Here is a 19,550-nt window from a genome sequence, read left to right as displayed (position 1 = left end):
AACCTACTGACACATGAAATTCTTATAGGGAGCAGTTGTCTATGAATATATACCTGATATCTGTTGAACAGTCAGTCAGGAAACTGGCTCCCAGTCTCAGCTCTGCCATTAGATAACTTTGGGCAAATCATTTTGTCTTTCTGGGCCTATTTCCTGATGAGTTCTATAAAGATGTAGAACTACATATCTAAAACATCCCTTTCAGCTCTAAAAATTGTAAGATAAAATGCAACTACTACACTTCGTGAGATACTTTTCTGATTTATCATAGCTCAGCACTCTCCTGTACACATTTAAATACATTATCCATTTTTATGTGTTATTAAAGCAAGGAACTGTTAGTATGGATGTTAAAGATCTAATTTAATCCAGCTCATCAACATTTGGAAACATAAATAAAAACGACACTACTACCTGTGAAGGAGAAAATGGTAGTGTTTTCACCGGTGTGTGTTTTAGTGCCGTATTACCACCATCATTGAATGAGCCATCGCCAGGTTCGTTGCCTGGGGACTGACCCACTCGCACTCTTCTCTTCTTTCTGAGGATGGTTGGTGGAGTGCTGAACTTAGCCACACTTGGGGATGTTAAAGGAACAGCCTCACTGTCTGCACCGTTACAACTGTTTTTTTTCCCTTCAAGTACAAGACTGACGTTAAATTGACATTCCATGGCTCCTTCGTTGTGTTGAATTCGCATTAGTTTAACTGGGGTGGACTTGACAGGAGAAGCAGCAGCATCAGAAAGATCAAAGCTAGTAACATCACTCCATGCTACGGGATCCTGCAACAAATTAAATTCTTAACTAAAGTTATTAATATTATAACCTGGTTAAATCTAGTCTTGAACATAGGATGATGATTTCCAGAGTTAATTAACTACTCATTTTTATCAGTAGAAACAGGCTTTCCTTGATTCATCTTTTTTTTAAGCAAGCCCATTTGAGAGGAACAGATTATGCTTTTACGACAACTCCAGTTGGAACATTCCAAAGTAATATTTCATCTAATTCAGTAGCTGAAGCTTACTGCCAAAGTACTTTAAATGAAAAGAACAAATTATTTTAAGTTATTTTTATAAAAGAGTACAGTTTGTCATAAAACTTCACTCTATTCCACATCAGAAAACTTTACACTCTATTCCACATCTACATAATCATTTGGTAATATGTATGGAATATCTTCAAAGTGGTCATTCACCGTGATCCAAAAATTCAGTTTAACCTAAGGACATAATCATGATTTTGCACAAAGCTTTATGTACGTACTTTAACTTGTAATACTGAAAAACTGGATACCACATAAATGTCCAGTAATAATAGTATGTTGGATAAATAAATTTTGCTACATCCATATGACAGAATACCATGAAGCCGTTAAAACTCAAGTTTAAAAATGAGTTAAGAAAACAGAGACAGGCTCATGATATAATGTGGGAAAAAAATTCACAAACATAATACATTAGTATATATTTGGGTTTAAAAATGTATACATATATATGTGTTTTATATGTCTATAACACAGCCTGCAAGGAAATACCTCAAATTATTAACTCTGGGTTTATGGGGGATTTTAATTTTCTTCCTACAGTTTTCTCTACTTTCCAACTATCTCTAATATACAACTTGTATAATAAATACATAAATATATGTATATACTTTTTTTTTTTTTTTTGCCAGAAACGACTGCAAAACATCAGAACAAAATTAAGCATGACATACAAGGTAATGTGTAACATAAAACCGGTCAGTGTCCATTAAACTGAGTTTCTGAACATGTAACCACATAACTAAAACTGAGCTTTTGATAATCTCACAATTTCAAACTTACAGATTCAATAAGTTCTAGAGTCTCTGCAAATTCTGGGATGGTCTGTAGAGAGGACAGCACAGCGTTTGCCTCCACGGCCAGGAACTTTGTGGGTGAGTTCTGCTGAGCAGACACAGCCTGATTTTCATCCAGACCGTAAAACTCACTAGTGTGCTCCTCGAGGCTTAGAGTATTAGACATGCTATCATCCACGAGGAAACCACCAGACCAGCTAGAAAAGCTTCCAGGTTGCTAAAAGTACAAAAGAAATTTGAACATTATTTGTCATTCCCAATCAAAGCAAAAATTTGGATTTTAAGTAAAAATTTTTTCTAGACCAACATACTTCACAACATTTCAGCTAAAAATATAGTAGCAAATATACTATCTTTCCTCAAAATTGATATAAAAACTTTTTTCATTAAACCTCATCTTGACTATATTTCTTTTTTCTAACTAAATTTTTAAAAAATCTATAAAGTCATGGTGAGATAAAACTAGTATGTACCATATATACTACTACATAAGGTCCAAACTCCTAGAATCTGGCTTTTCTCTACCTTTCTAACTTCATCTCCCAACACACGCCCCCCCCTCCCAGGGAATACTGAATACCCAACTATAGTACAGTACTTGCAATTCCCTGATAAGTTTTGGTCTTTCACCCCGGATAAAGGGAGCAGCCTTTGCACACACTGCTGCTCCCTTCATCTGGAATGCTCAACCTACTGACCAGGGAAAATTCCTATTCCTCATTTAAGATACAGTTCAAATATTGGAAAGCACTCCATCTGATTATACACTTCTACCTGTTTCCGTTTATAATAATGTCCTAGTTCATCTTTTCGCTAATATATAATCACCGCCTGTCTTTCAAGAATGAGCTCAAATAGGATTTCTTCCAGGAACCCTTCTGACTACCTAAATCTCAATCTTCTATGAGCTCCCATAAAACTGTGTTACTTATTATATCACACTGGATGCTGTTTCTTATCTGTGTCCCCACTGCCCTTTGAATTCAGGGACTGTGTCATTTTTCTTTATCTCTCTAGAGATGTACACTGGCCAATTTACTTATCTTTTGAGCCTAGTTTCCTAGTGTCTCAAAATGAAAAACAAGAAGAGAGACCTTGAAGAGCCGTGGTCAAGAAACATTATGTAATTTGAGAACTGTTAAGAGTAGTACATCCTAAGAGTTCTCATTACAAGGAAAAAAACTTTTTTTCCCATTTTCTTTTTCTTTTTTTTTTTGGTACCTATATGAGACAATGGATGTTCTCTAAACTTATTGTGGTAATCATTTCACAATATGTAAGTAAAATCATTATGCTGCACACTTTAAACTTATACAGTGCTATATGTTAATTATATTTCCAAAAAACTAGGAAAAAAACAGAAAGAAACAGGATGTAAAGTGTATAGCACTGTCCAACAGAACCTGTGAGGTGATGAAAATGTTCTGCACCTCAAACTGCTCAATATGGGCGCCAGCCACATGAGCAACAACAATGTGGCTAGTGCAACTGAGGAGCTGCGTTTTTAAATTTCGAATTAAATGTGTCTAACAGTTACCATATTTTAGAGAGCACACTGCTCAGCCCATAGGAAGCACTCCATAAACAGTACCTATGACTATTAAAATAAAAAATTACTAGAATATGCTAGATATTCACAATAGCAAAATGTTAAGTTTCGAGTTAAGTAAGGTGAAAAAACAAATTTTCAACATTGTTGCAAAACAGGTTCCACCTGTTTTAAAGATTCCTATAAATAAAAGAAATTAAAGCAATCTTATTTCACTAGCACAGCCACCTTCCGAGTTTACAACCACTTTCTGGAGATAACTTCCAAACCATATACATTTCAACTAAGTTGGCGGGCAGGAAAAAGATTCAAAGAGGGAGGTTACTAGGCCCACTGGCCCGATTCTGAATCCCTAGCAACCAACCACCTAATCTGCAGAGTTAATATAAGGATCACCAGGAATACATATAACACATCTACAACAGTGGAACATAATGAATACTCAGTAAAGTGGCAATCATTATTATCACATAATTGTCTAGAATAAATACTTTATATGCATATGGAGTCTATTATACTGGGTGCAGCAATTTCCCTCTAGAACCTCCAATCTCCCTATTCAACCAGATCTTTATGAGAGTGGATTTTAGACAGAAACTATGAAAAAAAATTAATAACTTTCTCCCTTTTTAATGCAAATGGCAATTCTTTTAGCTAATTATATTTTCCTGTTATAGTAAAAATGACAGACTATTATCAAAAAATTAAAAATGTGCTTAAACATGATAACCTACAAATGTGAACTCTGTAACCATGATTATTCATTTGCAGCTTCTTAATAAAATTGAAATTAACTTTAAAATAAGTACACTTCAGGTCTCTGTATTTGCCCACGGTTTTTGCAGTTTCAAAACAAAAATTACTTTTCTCATGGTGTATATCTCATCTACTACAATTAACAAATGTCATTTTTATTAATACTCTCTGAAATGGTATAAAGACATGACCAGTTGCCTCATAATACTATTTCAAGTCCTCAGGTTACTCTGTTTAGTAATTTTGTATTAGTTACTCTAAATATATTGTCCCCTCATTCAGCCCCAAACCAAGAAAAACACTTTCCTAAATGTAAAAAGTCCCAGGGTATTAAACTTTTTAAATTGTCAGTGAAATAGAAACTTTTTTTTCCTTTTAATCCATCTAGCATAGCCTGTTTAACTTAGCTAGAATCATTACCATTTATTCTGATTTAATACTCCTAGTTGTTCTCATCAACCAAATCTCAGACAATACTTTTCATACCTGATAACCAAAACCCAACATCCACAGAAAAATTTCTTTAGAGAGCATAAAATCTAAATGTTTCCTTTTCCCATATTTTTAACGTTATAACTTTTTCCAATTTACTGAATTTGTGTTCTAAATATAGTAAACAAGAAAACATTTTCAAAGAGAGAATAAAAATAATTCTGAAGCACATAAATCTCTACACATCTATTAAATTCCTTGTTTTTTAAGCTTTTTTTTTTTTCTATTAAGGCCATTATCACATGGAATGTCCAAAGTAAAACCAAAGCCTAATCTAAACCACACGACATTTTCACAGATATACATATTGAAGGTTATACCTTAAGTTTGTTTGATATTTATGACTCAAGAAGCATCTTAATACAGAACACTGTAAAATATGTTCAAAGAGATGCATATCAAAAACAGGCAACTTCAAAGTTGCAAATTAGAAAAACTATTTTTAGTCCATATTAAAATCTGAAGTCACACTGAATATGCTTTCCACTTGCTGGCATATGAAAGTCAGTCCTGATTAAAACTATAAGAGCATATAAAGCATATAAAAGATTCTAACAATAAAATCTAAACACTTAAGCTTATTTCTTACTGATGGAACTCGCTTTCTTCTAACTTCATTCTCAGCTGACATAAGAAGCAACTCAAGTTCCTTTATTTTTTTTTCCTTATCAGGGTCTTCATCAACAAAGGGTTGCTAAAATAAGTTAAATAAAAGAAAAGAAACAGGCTACTTACAAAATTGCTTTATTATTATTATCAATGTTCTAATTTTTATTTTCTTCTATGCAACATAAAATCTATTTTCTCTAATGAAGCTTAATACTACTAAATCCCAAATACTCAGTATCACAATCCTTCTGGTATCTAAAGAGGTGCTGGTAAATATTTTCAATTTAACAGAAAGGATTTGGGAAATTTAAATGCATGAAAAACCTTACATTGTATCATCTGTATCAACTTAAAAGCTTATGTGTGGAGTCTGTTTTAATTTATTGAATGTTAATAGATATATTCTATCCAATTTAGCAAAAATATGTCCATTCATAACCTGAATGCTCTAAGTTGGAAGAATGAAAGAACCACCTTACTGGTGTTGTGAACTACTTATCATTTGTACAGTTTATATTTCTCAAACACACAAACTTTCTCCTTTAATGTTATAATACTCAAAGTAAATAGACCAGATAGTACTATTTTTGCCCTAATTTTATAGATGAGGAAACAGGCACTATTAGATCTGAAAATGTTTGAAAGTGTTTCCTTTGGGTTTGTTTTGGTTTTCTGCTTTTTATAAATAAAAAGTTACCTGAATAAAGGCAGAAGAAGGCTGAACATGTTCTACACAATTGCCTCCAGGTGACACAAACTGATAGCCCGGGATCTAAAAAGTAATTAAAACATTAATATCATATATATAACACTCTAGAAATTTTTAAAAATCTGAGGCAAAGCACAAAAACTGAAAATCAACATGAAACACTCAATATCTCTGTTAACTTTGAATATTTATACATATAATAGTTCCTTAATAACTACATCTTTAATCTTAGGACCTACTGATTAAAAGTCATAACTCTTAGCAAAGACCTATTTTCTCCTGAATGAAATATGAGAATTACCTGGGCTAGATTTATCACCCAGTCAGTCTATCTATTATCTACAATATCCACCAAGTATTTTTAAAAATCTGCTATTAAAGGATTGCTCTGCCTCCTGGAGAAGACAAAGTAATTGTGTTCCTATCCTTCAGAGGAAGGGGCTGGTCCATATGAAGCACTCTCGAAGTTGGAGCCTAAAGCAAGTCTTCAATATTCTTATCTCCTACTTCTACCACCACCCCATGCCAATCTCTGTACAGAAAGATATGAAAACAGAGGCTGCTTCTATTACTTGTCTCAGAAAAACAATCAGAATCACTCATGTACTTTTTAAGACTCTGAAAATAGACTAAGAATTATTCTGTTTCTTTTCTGAAGCATCTGTAATAAAAATTTTGAAGTTGCATGCAAACTTAGTGAGCAGTGGTAGGGAGAAATATGAGAAGTGTTTTTTAAAACCTTAAAATCTAATAAATATAAATATGAAATTGTCTATTTTCCATAATGGCCTACCTAAATCACTATATAATGCAAAAACATTATATATAACTTCTAACATGGAACTTAATTTTCACAACACTTCATTAGTATCAGTTATTGCTCAGCTTCCAACGAATTAGAAACTTATCTTTCTCAAACTTTTCATTTTAATCTGTGACAGGATTTCAAACCAATCCATTTTTTTCTTTCAAGTCAAAATTAGTATTATCTTCTTAGCAGTTTAAATGAATTGAACTATGAATACACAAACCTGTCAAGAATTATTAAAAGTAAGGTAAATAATTCTTAAAGTACAAGAAATACCCTTACTTTCCAATATATTTTGATTGAGAGTGTTAAACACTCCATTGGCCCCAAATAATTTAAAAAATTATCTTCCTATGAGTTAAAAAAATAAATTTAAATGATAACCTTTCTAAGATAGAAGCAGAATGTTTCAGTTTATGCTGCTGAAATCTAGGACTCTAAAGAAAAATGTAAAGAAACAGACCATAAAAACCTTAAGGTACTGAGTATCAGCAGATAACTCTACTGTCTTTACGCGTTTTCCTATTTGTAAATTAAGATGTCACTACCTTTTTTAAGTGGTTCTTTTAAAATTAGGTCTAAAAAAATAATGTCCACTTTAGTGGAATAAAATCAAATCTGTGGCATACTTAGCACAGACTGTTAACAACTAGCCAAATTTTATCTTTTGGTAGATACTTTATCTTTACATTTTATGTGACAAGAACCAAGAACTGTTCAACACGAAAAATGGCATGACAGACAAATAGACAGGAAAACGTAAAACAAATCTTATGAAAACTCCTAATTTCTTGCAGGTAGGAAAATGCATTGTAAGGAAAACAGAGCTTGCCCTATGATGAACGTGGGTCATCTCCAATGAACCTGTGTAAACAAAGGCTGAAGTCACTCAGTCAGTTGAGTGATGAGGGAAAAGCAAAGTTGAATGCCATCAAAGAACCAATTATTTACCACACACTCCAAAATGATGGCTTGAATGATTTTTGACTATCTTCTCCTCTAAACCATTTTATATACACTTACCTCTTAGAGGTAAGCAATACTACAATTACACAAAATTTTTTTAAAAAGTAAACTACAATCACTATTAAAGCACAAATGATCATTAGCTTTGAATCATGAAGATTCAAAGAATGATAGTATTAGGAAATGTACATACTAAGTTTCTTAACTAGATAACGTAAAAATTATATATAAAAGGAAATATTTTAATGAGTTTGTTCTCAAAATATTTATCAATCAAAACAAGTAGAGATAAACTTCCACTAATGGTTTAACAGCTAGCCATGGCATATTTCTTCAGTTTGGAAATTTAAATGTCCATTCCTCTTAATATATGTTGTTTTTGTCCTATTAAGAAACTAAAACACCTTCCCTAAAGAAACTAAAGAAAAAATAAAGATATTTTTTAAATAATAAAGGTATTAAAAATATGTGCCTGAACAGGTATGTAAAACTGATTCTGGGTTTGCAAATGGTCCATAGTCGCACAAGGTTTGTGTTGAAGTTTAGATGAAGATCGTTCTGATTTTATTCCTTCTTGTAAGTAGCCTTCCTGCTCCACTTTTCTTCGCATAGTAGAATTCCAGTGATTTTTGATAGAGTTATCAGTCCTAAGAAAGTATATATTTAAAAAGAAAAAGAGGATTCCATAAATGTTAACACTGTATAAAGTATACAAAGTACTTAAAACAAATTTTTACAACTGGTGAAATTAGACACTTTTTTTAATTCAAAAAATAAACTGTATGTCTCTATGTCAGATAAAATTCTAAAGACTGGAGATACAGCAGTGAATAAGATAAAGGAAGTCCCAGCTCTCATGGGGCTTTAAATTCTCACTGGAAGCATGGGGGCAGGGAAGGAGGAAGGAAGAGAAAAACAAAAAAATAAATAATAAGAAAAATAGTGCAATGCAGATCATTTGAAGTAGGATAAGAAAAGTGAGTAACTATAGTAATTTTGATTAGGTGGTCCAGGAAGTCCTCTGTGAGGTTACAGTGAAGCTAAGATCTGAATGACAAGAATGAACCAGCCATACAAGAACAGAAAAAAAAAAAAAAAAAAAAAAAGAGCATTCCAGGTAAAGGGCATAGTGAGGGCAAAAGCCCTAAAGCCAAGATCAAACATGGTCATAAAATGCAAACCACAAAATACAGAATCCCAGTATTCTTTTTCACTTCTTACAACAAAATACCTATGAAAGAAAGAGTTCATTGGCTCCCCTTTTACCTAAGTTCCCCTTGTAAAAATGGAAGTCTTCAACCTACAGCTACTTGTAGTATAAATTTTTTAAAATACATAAACACTTACTGAGAATCTACTTTATGCTAAGCACTAAGCTAGGTTCTATGGACAGTAAAAAGATGTATCAAAGATTGAAAACATCAGAAGTTCCTAGACCAGGTTCAGTAACTTGGATAAAAAACCTTAACACTATGCTTTAATTTCCTTATCTACAAAACAAAGACAGCAATGTTTGCTCTGCATATTTCACAAGTATATGAAGATTAATTAAGAATATAGCACCCTATCTCCAAGTTTCAGCAGGAGGGTAGGAGCCCAACTTTAGCTGACCTGGATCCAAGTTGTAAAACTACTTTCTAAAAAAGATATGAGAAGTTTGTTTTTCCTTTATATAAAGCCAAGTAACTACCACAGATGGGCACTCCAATTGCTAGGTAAGTGTACAATAGGATGAACTATGTGAAATAAAATTGTGCTGTCAAGTCTTCTGACTTAAGGACTAGTTATTGTTTATCTTGAGAACCTGTATGTAATGGGTCGTATCTGCTTGGCTATGTGGGTGAAAGGTGGGATTTCTCTCCGTTTTTTGCAATCTCTTATCAGATTGCCTATGATGGGCATCACATTCTGATTTAATGTTTATTCAACAGTAAAAGTGTTTTCTTTCTCTAAAAAAAAAGAAAAAAAAGAATATATGTAAAAGCATTTTATAAACTATTAAGTACTATACAGAGATTACAGCAATAAAAAACAAGTGCGTATCTTCCGAGTGAGGTATGGATTTTCCCAAGATTGTTGGTCTACTGTACTACAGACAGCTAGGAAACATTTGAACCAGTGCCGTGTATAGTGTACTTAGCACATCACTGCCCCTGAGGAAAGTGCTATATTTTAGCCACATCGATATATACACACTACTCATGATCTGAATGATACCATAATTAATTAAGAATTGAATTTTCTCTAATGCACTTTCATAGCAATTTTTTTCAGCCAGTGTATTTGTTATTCTCTGGTCTTATACATAGAATCCAATACGAAAGAAATCTCTTCAACTCAGATTCCATTCCAACTTAGTTTGTACAAAGAAGGTTGCTTAAATGGCACTGATGTGTAAACACAATTTTGGGAGTGCATTAAACGTTCACATAATCTAAAGGTCCATCATTTTGTTGCACAAATTACTGCTATAAAATATTTCATTAAAAAAGTAATTATATCCCTTACCACAAAATGTACTGATATTACAAATATCGCAAAGCGTTGCTTATATTCTGCAGTCTAAATTTTAATTATAAATAAAAGTCATGGGGTACTTATAAATATATTTAATAGTAACATAATAAAGATCAAGTTTAAGTACAGAAAAATGCATATACATTTATATAAGTACCTTCCAGGAAGTAGTTTGGCAATTTCTGCCCAACGATTTCCCAACCGCTTATGTGCTTCATAGATAATCCTGTCCTCCTCTTCTGTCCAGGAAGATTTCTTTACCTCAGGATTCAGATGATTATGCCATCTTTCTCTACACTGCTTGCCTATTCTTCCTTTTAAATGTTTTGCAATTAAAGACCATCTTTTTGGCCCATATTTCTGAACTAATTCAATAACCTAAGAAACAGAAAACAAAGTTTGAAAAAGCATTACCTTTTTTAAAATAAATAAGTCATGGGGGTATAATGTAGAGTATAGTGGCTACAGCTAGTAATACAGTATTGCATATTTGAAAGTTGCTGAGAGAGTAGATCTTAAAAGCTCTCATCACAAGAAAAAAATGTTTACTACGTATGGGGATAGATATTAACTAGACTTGTGATCATTTTGCAATATATACATTATGTTGTACATCTGAAACTAATACATAATTATATCTCAATTTTTAAAAAGCACTACCTTGACAGAATTTTAAAACATAACTCAAGAATGCCATTTTTAATGCATTAAATCCAAACCACAACTGCAACTTAAAAAAACAATTTTACTAGTAACTATTCCTTCAGCATTTGCCAAGTTCAAAAACTGATCCCAAACTTATCTAAAATACAAGGTGTTAATTAAAGTGACTTGTAAGTTAAATTGTTTCATACAAAATTAATACGACATAACAGTAAAAATGTTGAGACTTAAGCATTTTCTACTCTTACTTTTTTTTTTTTTTTAAAGCTTCAGCTGAAAGCCAAATAAATCATTATGGAAGCAGGAAGGATCTACAGTTACTGTCTTTTCATTTCTTCCTTTCTCAAACTGAAAGGATACAAATCATACATTTTAAAACTTACCATTGGCCATCAAGTAAATCAGATCAGTTCTGAGCCTGGTGAAGTTTGGGGTTTTTTTGTTTGTTTTGTTTTGTTTTTTGTTTTTTTTTTACTTTGAGTGGCAGTAAGAATACTCTAATTTCCCAACTACATTAACAACATTTATGCCGTAAAGAGCATGAACTAAAGAGCAACTCTCAGTAGAGGACAGCAACTCTCCCATTCTTCTCACACTTTCATAACACAAAGAATTACCTTGGTTTTTGAATCATCCAACTCTTTGGGAACATGAGGCTCTGATATCTGTCTTATTTGGGGGTTCATTATAGGTCAAGAGGGAAAGTTAAGAATGACTTCCTTACACCTCACATTTTCAGATAAAATAAGAATAAAATTAAATTCTGTTTTTAAAATGCTAACTCAATTTTCAACAAGAAATTATATCCTAAATGTTGCTAACCTAAGCTCTAAAGAAGGTGACTAAGCTGATAGTATTTTTCCTTCTGCAAACCAAACTTTCAGACAGCAAAGGCTGTACATATTATATTTGGTTTGACTCAGTTCTGAAAAAACTACATTTCAAGATACTCAAGTTTCAATTCTTACGCAAGCAGTAACTCAGAGAACAAATCAAAGTGATTTAAACATGTATTTATGTGATAAAAAACCAATGTATTAGGAAGAAAAAAAGCAAGTCCACCTACACAGTGAAAATAAAGAATATGAACATGTTACCCTCTGATCTTCTTCTTTAGTCCAGGGACCCTTTATCAATTCTGGATTTAAAACTTTCTGCCACCGATGCTGACACTGAAAATCAGAACGATTCTGAAAGAATTCAGATGATTTTGTTATTGAACAATTGTCTTCCAGAAAGCAAGTCAGCCCAAACTTATATCTCACAACCTTAAGAAGAAAGTTTTCGAGAATAATGTATTCAATAGCATCCTTTAAAAATGTAGTATTCATTTTACATGCCTGTGTCCCAATTCATTTTTAATTAAAGTTGTCGGCATTGCTTAGACTATAAATAAAGACAACATATATTTGAAGTTAAATTATGTATCTCTATACTCTGCCTTATAACACAGCAAAAAGCAAAGCTACAACACAGATACTGCCATAAAGAAATGTATTGATGAATAAAAGGGAGTAAACAGACAACTATACAAAGCAGACATATGAACTCAAACAGCATAGCAGTCTGGATTCATATAGTATAGCAGTACATAACTCTAGACAATTAAAAAATCCTGAAAGGCATTATTAGACCACTCATGGTATTTAAAGGATGTTTATAAATGACAACCTCCAAGTTATCAAGTAAAAACTAAATATACCTAGATAGAAGATGTGCATTATACCAGTTAAATTATTTAAGTGTTGAAGTTCAAAAGGAAAATGAATTTACCAGGATAAAACCTTATGTAGAAACATCCCAAACTCCAAAAATGATTAATAAGTGTAGCCTTATTTTAGTCAAGTCACAACCTAGTAACTCCTATGTATTACAAGGATAATAATAATAACACTTAACTTTTCATTAGTGATTCAGTTTCCAAAGATATTAGTTCATATACAGGATTACAGATAATTTAGAAGCATATAAATACAAATCCTTTATTTACCAATAGCTCTGTCCTGGTGCCTAGTGCACTTATTTTTTTTTTTTTTTTTAATTAGGGTGTGTGCAGGGCCTGCAATCCTCTCATCTGGTCTCCTGAAATTTTTTTTTTTTTTTTTAATAGTAGATTCTTTTTTTTTTTAATTTTAGTTTATTTATTTATTTATTTTTGGCTTTGTTGGGTCTTTGTTTCTGTGCGAGGGCTTTCTCCAGCTGTGGCAAGCGGGAGCCACTCTTCATCGCGGTGCGCGGGCCTCTCACCATCGCGGCCTCTCTTGTTGCGGAGCACAGGCTCCAGACGCGCAGGCTCAGTAGTTGTGGCTCACGGGCCCGGCCGCTCCGCGGCGTGTGGGATCTTCCCAGACCAGGGCTCAAACCCGTGTCCCCTGCATTGGCAGGCAGATTCTCAACCACTGCGCCACCAGGGAAGCCCCTAGTGCACTTATTTTTATTCAAACTGAGCTTCTTCATTTACAGCTTCTGTACATCAGTGCTGATCCATTTTAAGGTTATCAATTTTTCAAAATAATCAGGCTGTTCCTGTATAGCCTTGTAGCATTTCTCTGTTCACTTCATTTGCTGTTATACCATTGAAATTAAACTGATAAAGCTAATGTAAATAGCTTTTCTAACTTAGCTTCCATTTATTGAACACATGCTAAATGTCAGGAACTGTGCCAAACATCCTATATGTTACTTCTAATTCTCACAGCAACGTAGCTTTTTCTGGTTTTATTAATTAGCTACCAAAATATTTCAATATATTTAACTTCTCTCAAAATGTTTTAACATTTATCAGCAAATATTTATAAAGCCCTACCCAAACTTCATATCATTTTTGTTTTAGATTAGTAATCTTTTTAGATCCCTGGATAAACTAATTACTAGAAAATCAGACTTTATAAGCTTCCAATTGTAGGAAAATCAGAACAAAAGAGATGTTTTTAGGAAGGAAACCTAAATCTAAAATAATGTAGACACATTTCTGAAAAATAGCAAATGTAACCCCATGGCCTAAATCATTCACGTCAGCAATATAAGATAATGTTTCACTTACTTGAAGATGACTAGCAATTAGAGTCCAATCATCAGTTCCATGTTGTTCAACCAACTTCTTTAACTTATCATCCTATTAAAACAGGTATGAAAAATTAGAAAGTTCTCCCTCACCTTATTCCTGAATATAGATACTCTCCAATTCTTCCATGTCATATCTGGTGGCCATTTTTAGAAGGACTGAAGCCATTATAACACAAGTTCTCCCATTTACTAAACTGATTCTGTCAGTCTCAACATCAACCCGCTATTCATGTATGGTTGAAGAAAACTAATGTGCAAGTTAGTTGATGGATAACTTTTCTCATGTTTTGTTTTTAAATATCTTTAATATATATTATTAATCATTAAATACGAGCATGGAATTAGTAAGCCTTATCACATAATCACCTCATCTCTTGTCCATTTTACTCTATTCCAGAGTTTCTTCAACCCTTTTTGTTGTGGGACTTCATAATCATGATCAGCATACTGAAGGTCATCGTCCTCATCCTCACTGAAAAGAACACAATTGTGAAATCAAGAATTTTATTTAAATATGTGAATTCAACCACTGAATCTGAATACACAGTTACGACTAAAGAAGCCATTCAGACTAGCAGACATATGTCCGACGAGATTATTCAAAGTATAAAAAAAAATTAAGAGTCATACAATGGAGAGGAGCTGTAGTTCTTACTGACACAGAGGAATGAAGCTAGATATGTCAGCAGAGGCCAAGTGATAACCTTTATGTCATGCTAAGGAGTTTGGCCTTTATTCTTTATTTGACCTTTAACCTAAAGAGTTAAAGGAATTTAAGTAAGGGAGTAAAAGACCAGTATCTTGTGTTTCAGCAAAAATCACTGGCAGGAATGTGGAGAGATGGAGGAAGGAAGACCAGTTGGTAATCTTTCACAATACCCCAAGTAAGAAATTATTAGGGCCTGGCAACGATAATGGTAAAATACAAAACACAGTCAGTTAAAAGACACAATGGAAGAAATGAGCCATTTACAACACCAACAACAAAAAAAGTTAAAATATGTAGAAATAATTTGAGTATACAGATCAAGTTATAGTAAACAATGAAACACTATTATGAGACACAGAAGAACAAATGAAAAAACATTCAGAGCACATTCTTGGAAAGGAAAACAATATTATAGATGTCCATTCTCTGTAAATTAATTCATAAATTTAGATTAAATGAATAAAAATACCAATAGATTTTTCAGAGGAACTCAGACAGGCTGATTCTACAGTTCATATGGAAAAATAAACAGGCAGTAATAGCCAAAAAAGTTCTAAAAAAGGAGAGAGAGAATTAGCACTACCCAATATCAGAATATACCGTAGAGAAACAATAAATAAAACAGAATGGTACTGACACATGTGCAGATACTCAAATCAATGGAACAGAATAGAACATTAAGGAAAAAAACAAAACCCATATGGGAATTTGGTAAATTATAATAGTAACATATCAATCAGTGGGGCAAAGATGGACTTTTCAATAAAGGGTAAGACACTGGGTAGCTATCTTAAAAAATAAAGCTAAAGTCTTACTTTAAAATAAAAAATTCAGATGAAGCAAATATTTTACACTTAAAAAAATGAAAACATAATAGTACTATAATAGGGTAGAATTCTATTTTTTACATCCTTGAGTAGAAGAAATCTAAATGTGACAAAAATCAAGAAACCATAAAAGAATAAACCAACTAAGGTCGTGATAGTAGCTATAGAAAGAAGCACATAAAACTGAGATATGAAAAAGGTAGAAACAAAAGGATTTTTCAACTGATGAATCTGAGAGACATGGGAGGAAGATTCAAGGACGACTCCAAAATTTCTAGCTTTGGGAGCATAAATAGAGCTATTCAATGAGATAACGAATAGAAGGAGAAACAGAACTTTGGGAGGTAGAAGGGAATGAGGAGAGTAAGCAGTTTGGACTGATTTCAAGGCACTTGAGAAATATACAGGTGGATACTGGGTATATCCAGAACAGCACTGTCCAACAGAAATGTAATGCAAGCCACATATGTAATTTCTTAGTAGCCACATTTAAAAAAAATAGAAACAGGTGAAATTAATTTTAATAATAAATAATATTTAACCCAATATATTTTTAAATTGTCAATTCAGCATGTAATCAACATAATCACAAAATTTTTTACATTCTTTTCTTCTTACTTAAGTCTTCAAAATCTGATGTGGCATTGTCCAGGAGGGAAGAGAGTGCCAAAGGCAAAAGAGAAAGAGAAAAAAACCAAGAAGATGAAGCTGATAGAAAGAGCCCAGGAGCAACAAAGTGAATTCCTAGCTACAGACAGAGCTAATCAGAAAAATAAAAATTAAATTAAATTAAAAAAAATTTTTTAATAAAATAAAATTAAAAGTACATAGCAATTCAGACTAGCCACATATCAAGAGCTCAACAGCCACATGTGACTAGTGGCTCTCCTACTAGGCAGAGCCGATCTAGAAGACAACTGGGCACATGGATCTTCTGCTCAGGTAACAGGTCTAGGGTAGACATACAGTTTTGGCAATCACCAGCACACAGAGAACAGTTAAAGCCATGAGAGCACAAAACCCCAGAAAAGAGGGCAGGTCTTTATGATAAACTGAATTAGAGGATTTTGAGTAGTCAATGGACTGAATAAAGTTATGAGCATCTGAAAATAACATGAGCTAATATTTACTTAACGTTTCTAAGTACCAGACATTGTGGAAAATGAAGACCTAGATTTAATATATACGGTTTACAGATCCTTTGCAGGAACTTCTAATTTCCCTTGATTTGTCAATTCCATTAGGACCAAAATTATTCTTATCCGACCAAACAAGACACCAAATCCCCCACCCACCTACCTATGACATCTAACTGCTTCTTTAGTTTAATGCACTTCATTATTCCAATACTTTCTCCCCTAAAGCTAATGTCTATTTTAATAATCTGCCAGTCCTATTTCCATATATGATTGTTTTGTTAAACTATGCTGAAAATAAAAGCACAGGTTTAATTAAATACCTGTTATTTGCAGCCATCTTCAGCTATCAGAAATATCACTTGATTAGCCACGATTAAATTGTTAAATTGGAGATGGTTCAGGATCCAATGACTTCATAAATTTCTAAGAAGGCTAGTAAACCAGATGAAACACCATACTGAAGCTTGCTGTCCACTGTACACACTCATGGAACCTACCCGTCCTTCTCAATGCTATCACACTTGCCAACCTTCCCAACCAGATTGCAAACTCAGGAGTTCAAAGACCATGTCTAATACGTTCACCTCTCTTCATCAAGCACAGTACCTGCCATTCAAACACTTGTAAAATTACTGAATGATCTTGCTTACTCTTTCACCTCCTCCAAGTATTCTGTATTCCAAAATTACCTCACTCCTTCCCAACCCAATCAAAACTTTTACCTCCCTTAATACAGCTGATCTCAAGTTGACATGAGAAAGAAAACTTTTTTTTAACAAATGCAAATACCTCTAAGAGGAGGTAAAAAGCATTCCCATTTATTAATAAGAACTTTCAAAATCCAAATGCACCTCCAAGTGGTAGAATTTTAAGAAGCATAAACTCCTGAAACAAACATAAAAAATATATTCAGTACAGAAGGGGTTCTTTGGGGTGTCTACTAATATTGCCTAACCTTTCCTAGAACTGTCCCCTGCAACATTATCACTTCCTGTCATCCCAAACAGCCCTCAGTCATGCTTTTTACAGGTTCCCCTCTTTTCTTCCCTCCCCTCAGACCCCAACACCTTCCATAACAGCATACTTGAGATTGCTTTAAAAATTAGGTTATTTGAAAACAATTTTTAATTTGGGGACTCACCCATATAAATTTTGAGTATTCACAAAAATATCAACATCACATCTAATCTGTACAAAATTCACCTTATCAGTATTCTTATAAAAATATGTTAAGTTAAAGATATGAGTCCAGATATGTTATTTTGGTCAAAAGACTAGTTTCCAAGGAGTAATATTCCTGAAAACGTATTCATTTTAACTTCAAAAACCTGCCTTATTTTTTAACCACATACTTGATTTGTGAGAAATTTCTATTTCTACAAGAGGTTTCATTCTCTGTCTTGCATCAGCATGGCCATCATGTTCAGGAAGCTGGGTTTTTTGAGTGGTTGAGTGTGAGGGAGGATTAAAGTAGAATTCTTAGAATCCATCTCTCTACCACTGGGACTTCCCTAGAATCTATCTACCTAAATACTTCTTAGTTTTAGCATTAAGTTATTTCTATATTATTTAAGTAATCGTTGAAAGGATGATAAAACTTTCAAGTAAGCGTGACAGAAGATCCTAGAAACTCATCACTAGCTACAACATAAAGTTGCCTGAGAATGCCTACAATTTGCGAAGAAAAACGGGAAGAGATAAAACCCCACAAATAACTTCACCAATATTCTACTTTCACCATTTAACAATGAAAAGGTCCCATTGCTTAATAATGGTTAGACACCATCAAAATAAATCATTATTTTATTTGCTTTATTTGTGGTTTTATTTGCTTTATTTTTCTGCTTTCTACTTCATTTTTTAGTATTTCTGTATTGTAGCTATCAATGCTGGTAATATCTAATAGTTAAATAAAATCAACTTCCTACTATCTATCTATAAATAGATAAACCATTTTTAGCCTAGGGTGACTAATCTAGAAGACAGTAAAAATAGGTGAAATTATTTCTCCAGTCACAAAGCAAAAACTGAAGAGGAATTTGGTCTTTGAATCTCCATTCAGGACTTGGTTTCCAGAATCATTCTGCCAGTTTTATTTTTTAAGTCAAAGAAAATATTTATTCTGTAACTGTCTAATACATAAACTAAGTACCATATTCAAAAACTTTTATAGATTATGAATGAACAAAGTGATTAGGGTGATTATGAAACTGCAAAATGAAGAGCATATGCACACACACAAAAATACTATGACTCATTAGGCTAGGAAAATGGTTACGAGTAATTCTACACTGGGGTGTAAGCTAATAGGATGTGATAGTCATAACTTTCCCTGTGAAATAATACACAAACTATTCACACTTGGCAATATTAAGATAAAACATTCAAGAGAAGTTCAATTTTAAAGAACAACAATTATTCCACCTAAAAAAGAGTAAAACGTGGTGTGCCAAAGGAAGAATTTGAGATTTTTAAAATTTATTTTTATTTGAATAGAAACTGATTTGAATTAGAGAAATATCAGTAGTTTTATAAAATTTGCTCCAGTAAAATCACTTCAACTTGATAATATTTTAAATCAAACTGCATCAAGTCTGAATATTTTTATCATAATCAAAAAATACATCTTTATTATACTGTCTTGACAGGATAACTGTGAATTTTTTTAAGTTCAGTCGAATTCAAGGTATGAAAATTTACCAGTTTGATTTAATAAAGTGAAATCAGGCCACCCAGTGGTTAATACGATGTACTGCATACATGAATATTTTATTTCCAAATCTGGACTGCAAACTAGCATCATTATAGTAAGACAAATTCGACTTTATTTGACCATCAATAGCAATAATGAAATAAATACTGAAGGGATTTCTACCTAGCTATCCATAAACAAAAAC

The 19,550-nt window shown here is 32.9% G+C and overlaps 1 protein-coding gene across 5 annotated transcripts in view; it reads right to left on the bottom strand.

Moving 5' to 3' along the window:
• Positions 1-19,550, bottom strand: part of MYBL1 (MYB proto-oncogene like 1) — a 36,004-nt gene that overhangs the window by 12,820 nt on the left and 3,634 nt on the right. For 4 of the 5 annotated variants that reach the window (XM_082363424.1, XM_082363427.1, XM_082363428.1 and 1 more), the window contains exons 2-10: positions 14,345-14,450; positions 13,956-14,027; positions 12,010-12,102; positions 10,407-10,627; positions 8,205-8,379; positions 5,947-6,021; positions 5,230-5,334; positions 1,830-2,060; positions 415-783 (exon numbers count right to left, since the gene is read on the bottom strand). In XM_082363424.1, coding sequence (XP_082219550.1) covers positions 415-783; positions 1,830-2,060; positions 5,230-5,334; positions 5,947-6,021; positions 8,205-8,379; positions 10,407-10,627; positions 12,010-12,102; positions 13,956-14,027; positions 14,345-14,450 — 1,447 coding nt within the window. The remainder of the gene's footprint in view (positions 1-414; positions 784-1,829; positions 2,061-5,229; positions 5,335-5,946; positions 6,022-8,204; positions 8,380-10,406; positions 10,628-12,009; positions 12,103-13,955; positions 14,028-14,344; positions 14,451-19,550) is intronic. The other variant, XM_082363425.1, reaches the window with a different exon arrangement.

Source organism: Balaenoptera borealis, assembly GCF_965194805.1.
Source record: "Balaenoptera borealis genome assembly, chromosome: 17".
Taxonomy (NCBI): domain Eukaryota; kingdom Metazoa; phylum Chordata; class Mammalia; order Artiodactyla; family Balaenopteridae; genus Balaenoptera; species Balaenoptera borealis.
The sequence above is the reverse complement of the archived record's forward strand: the minus strand, read 5'-3'. Positions and strand labels throughout refer to the sequence as shown.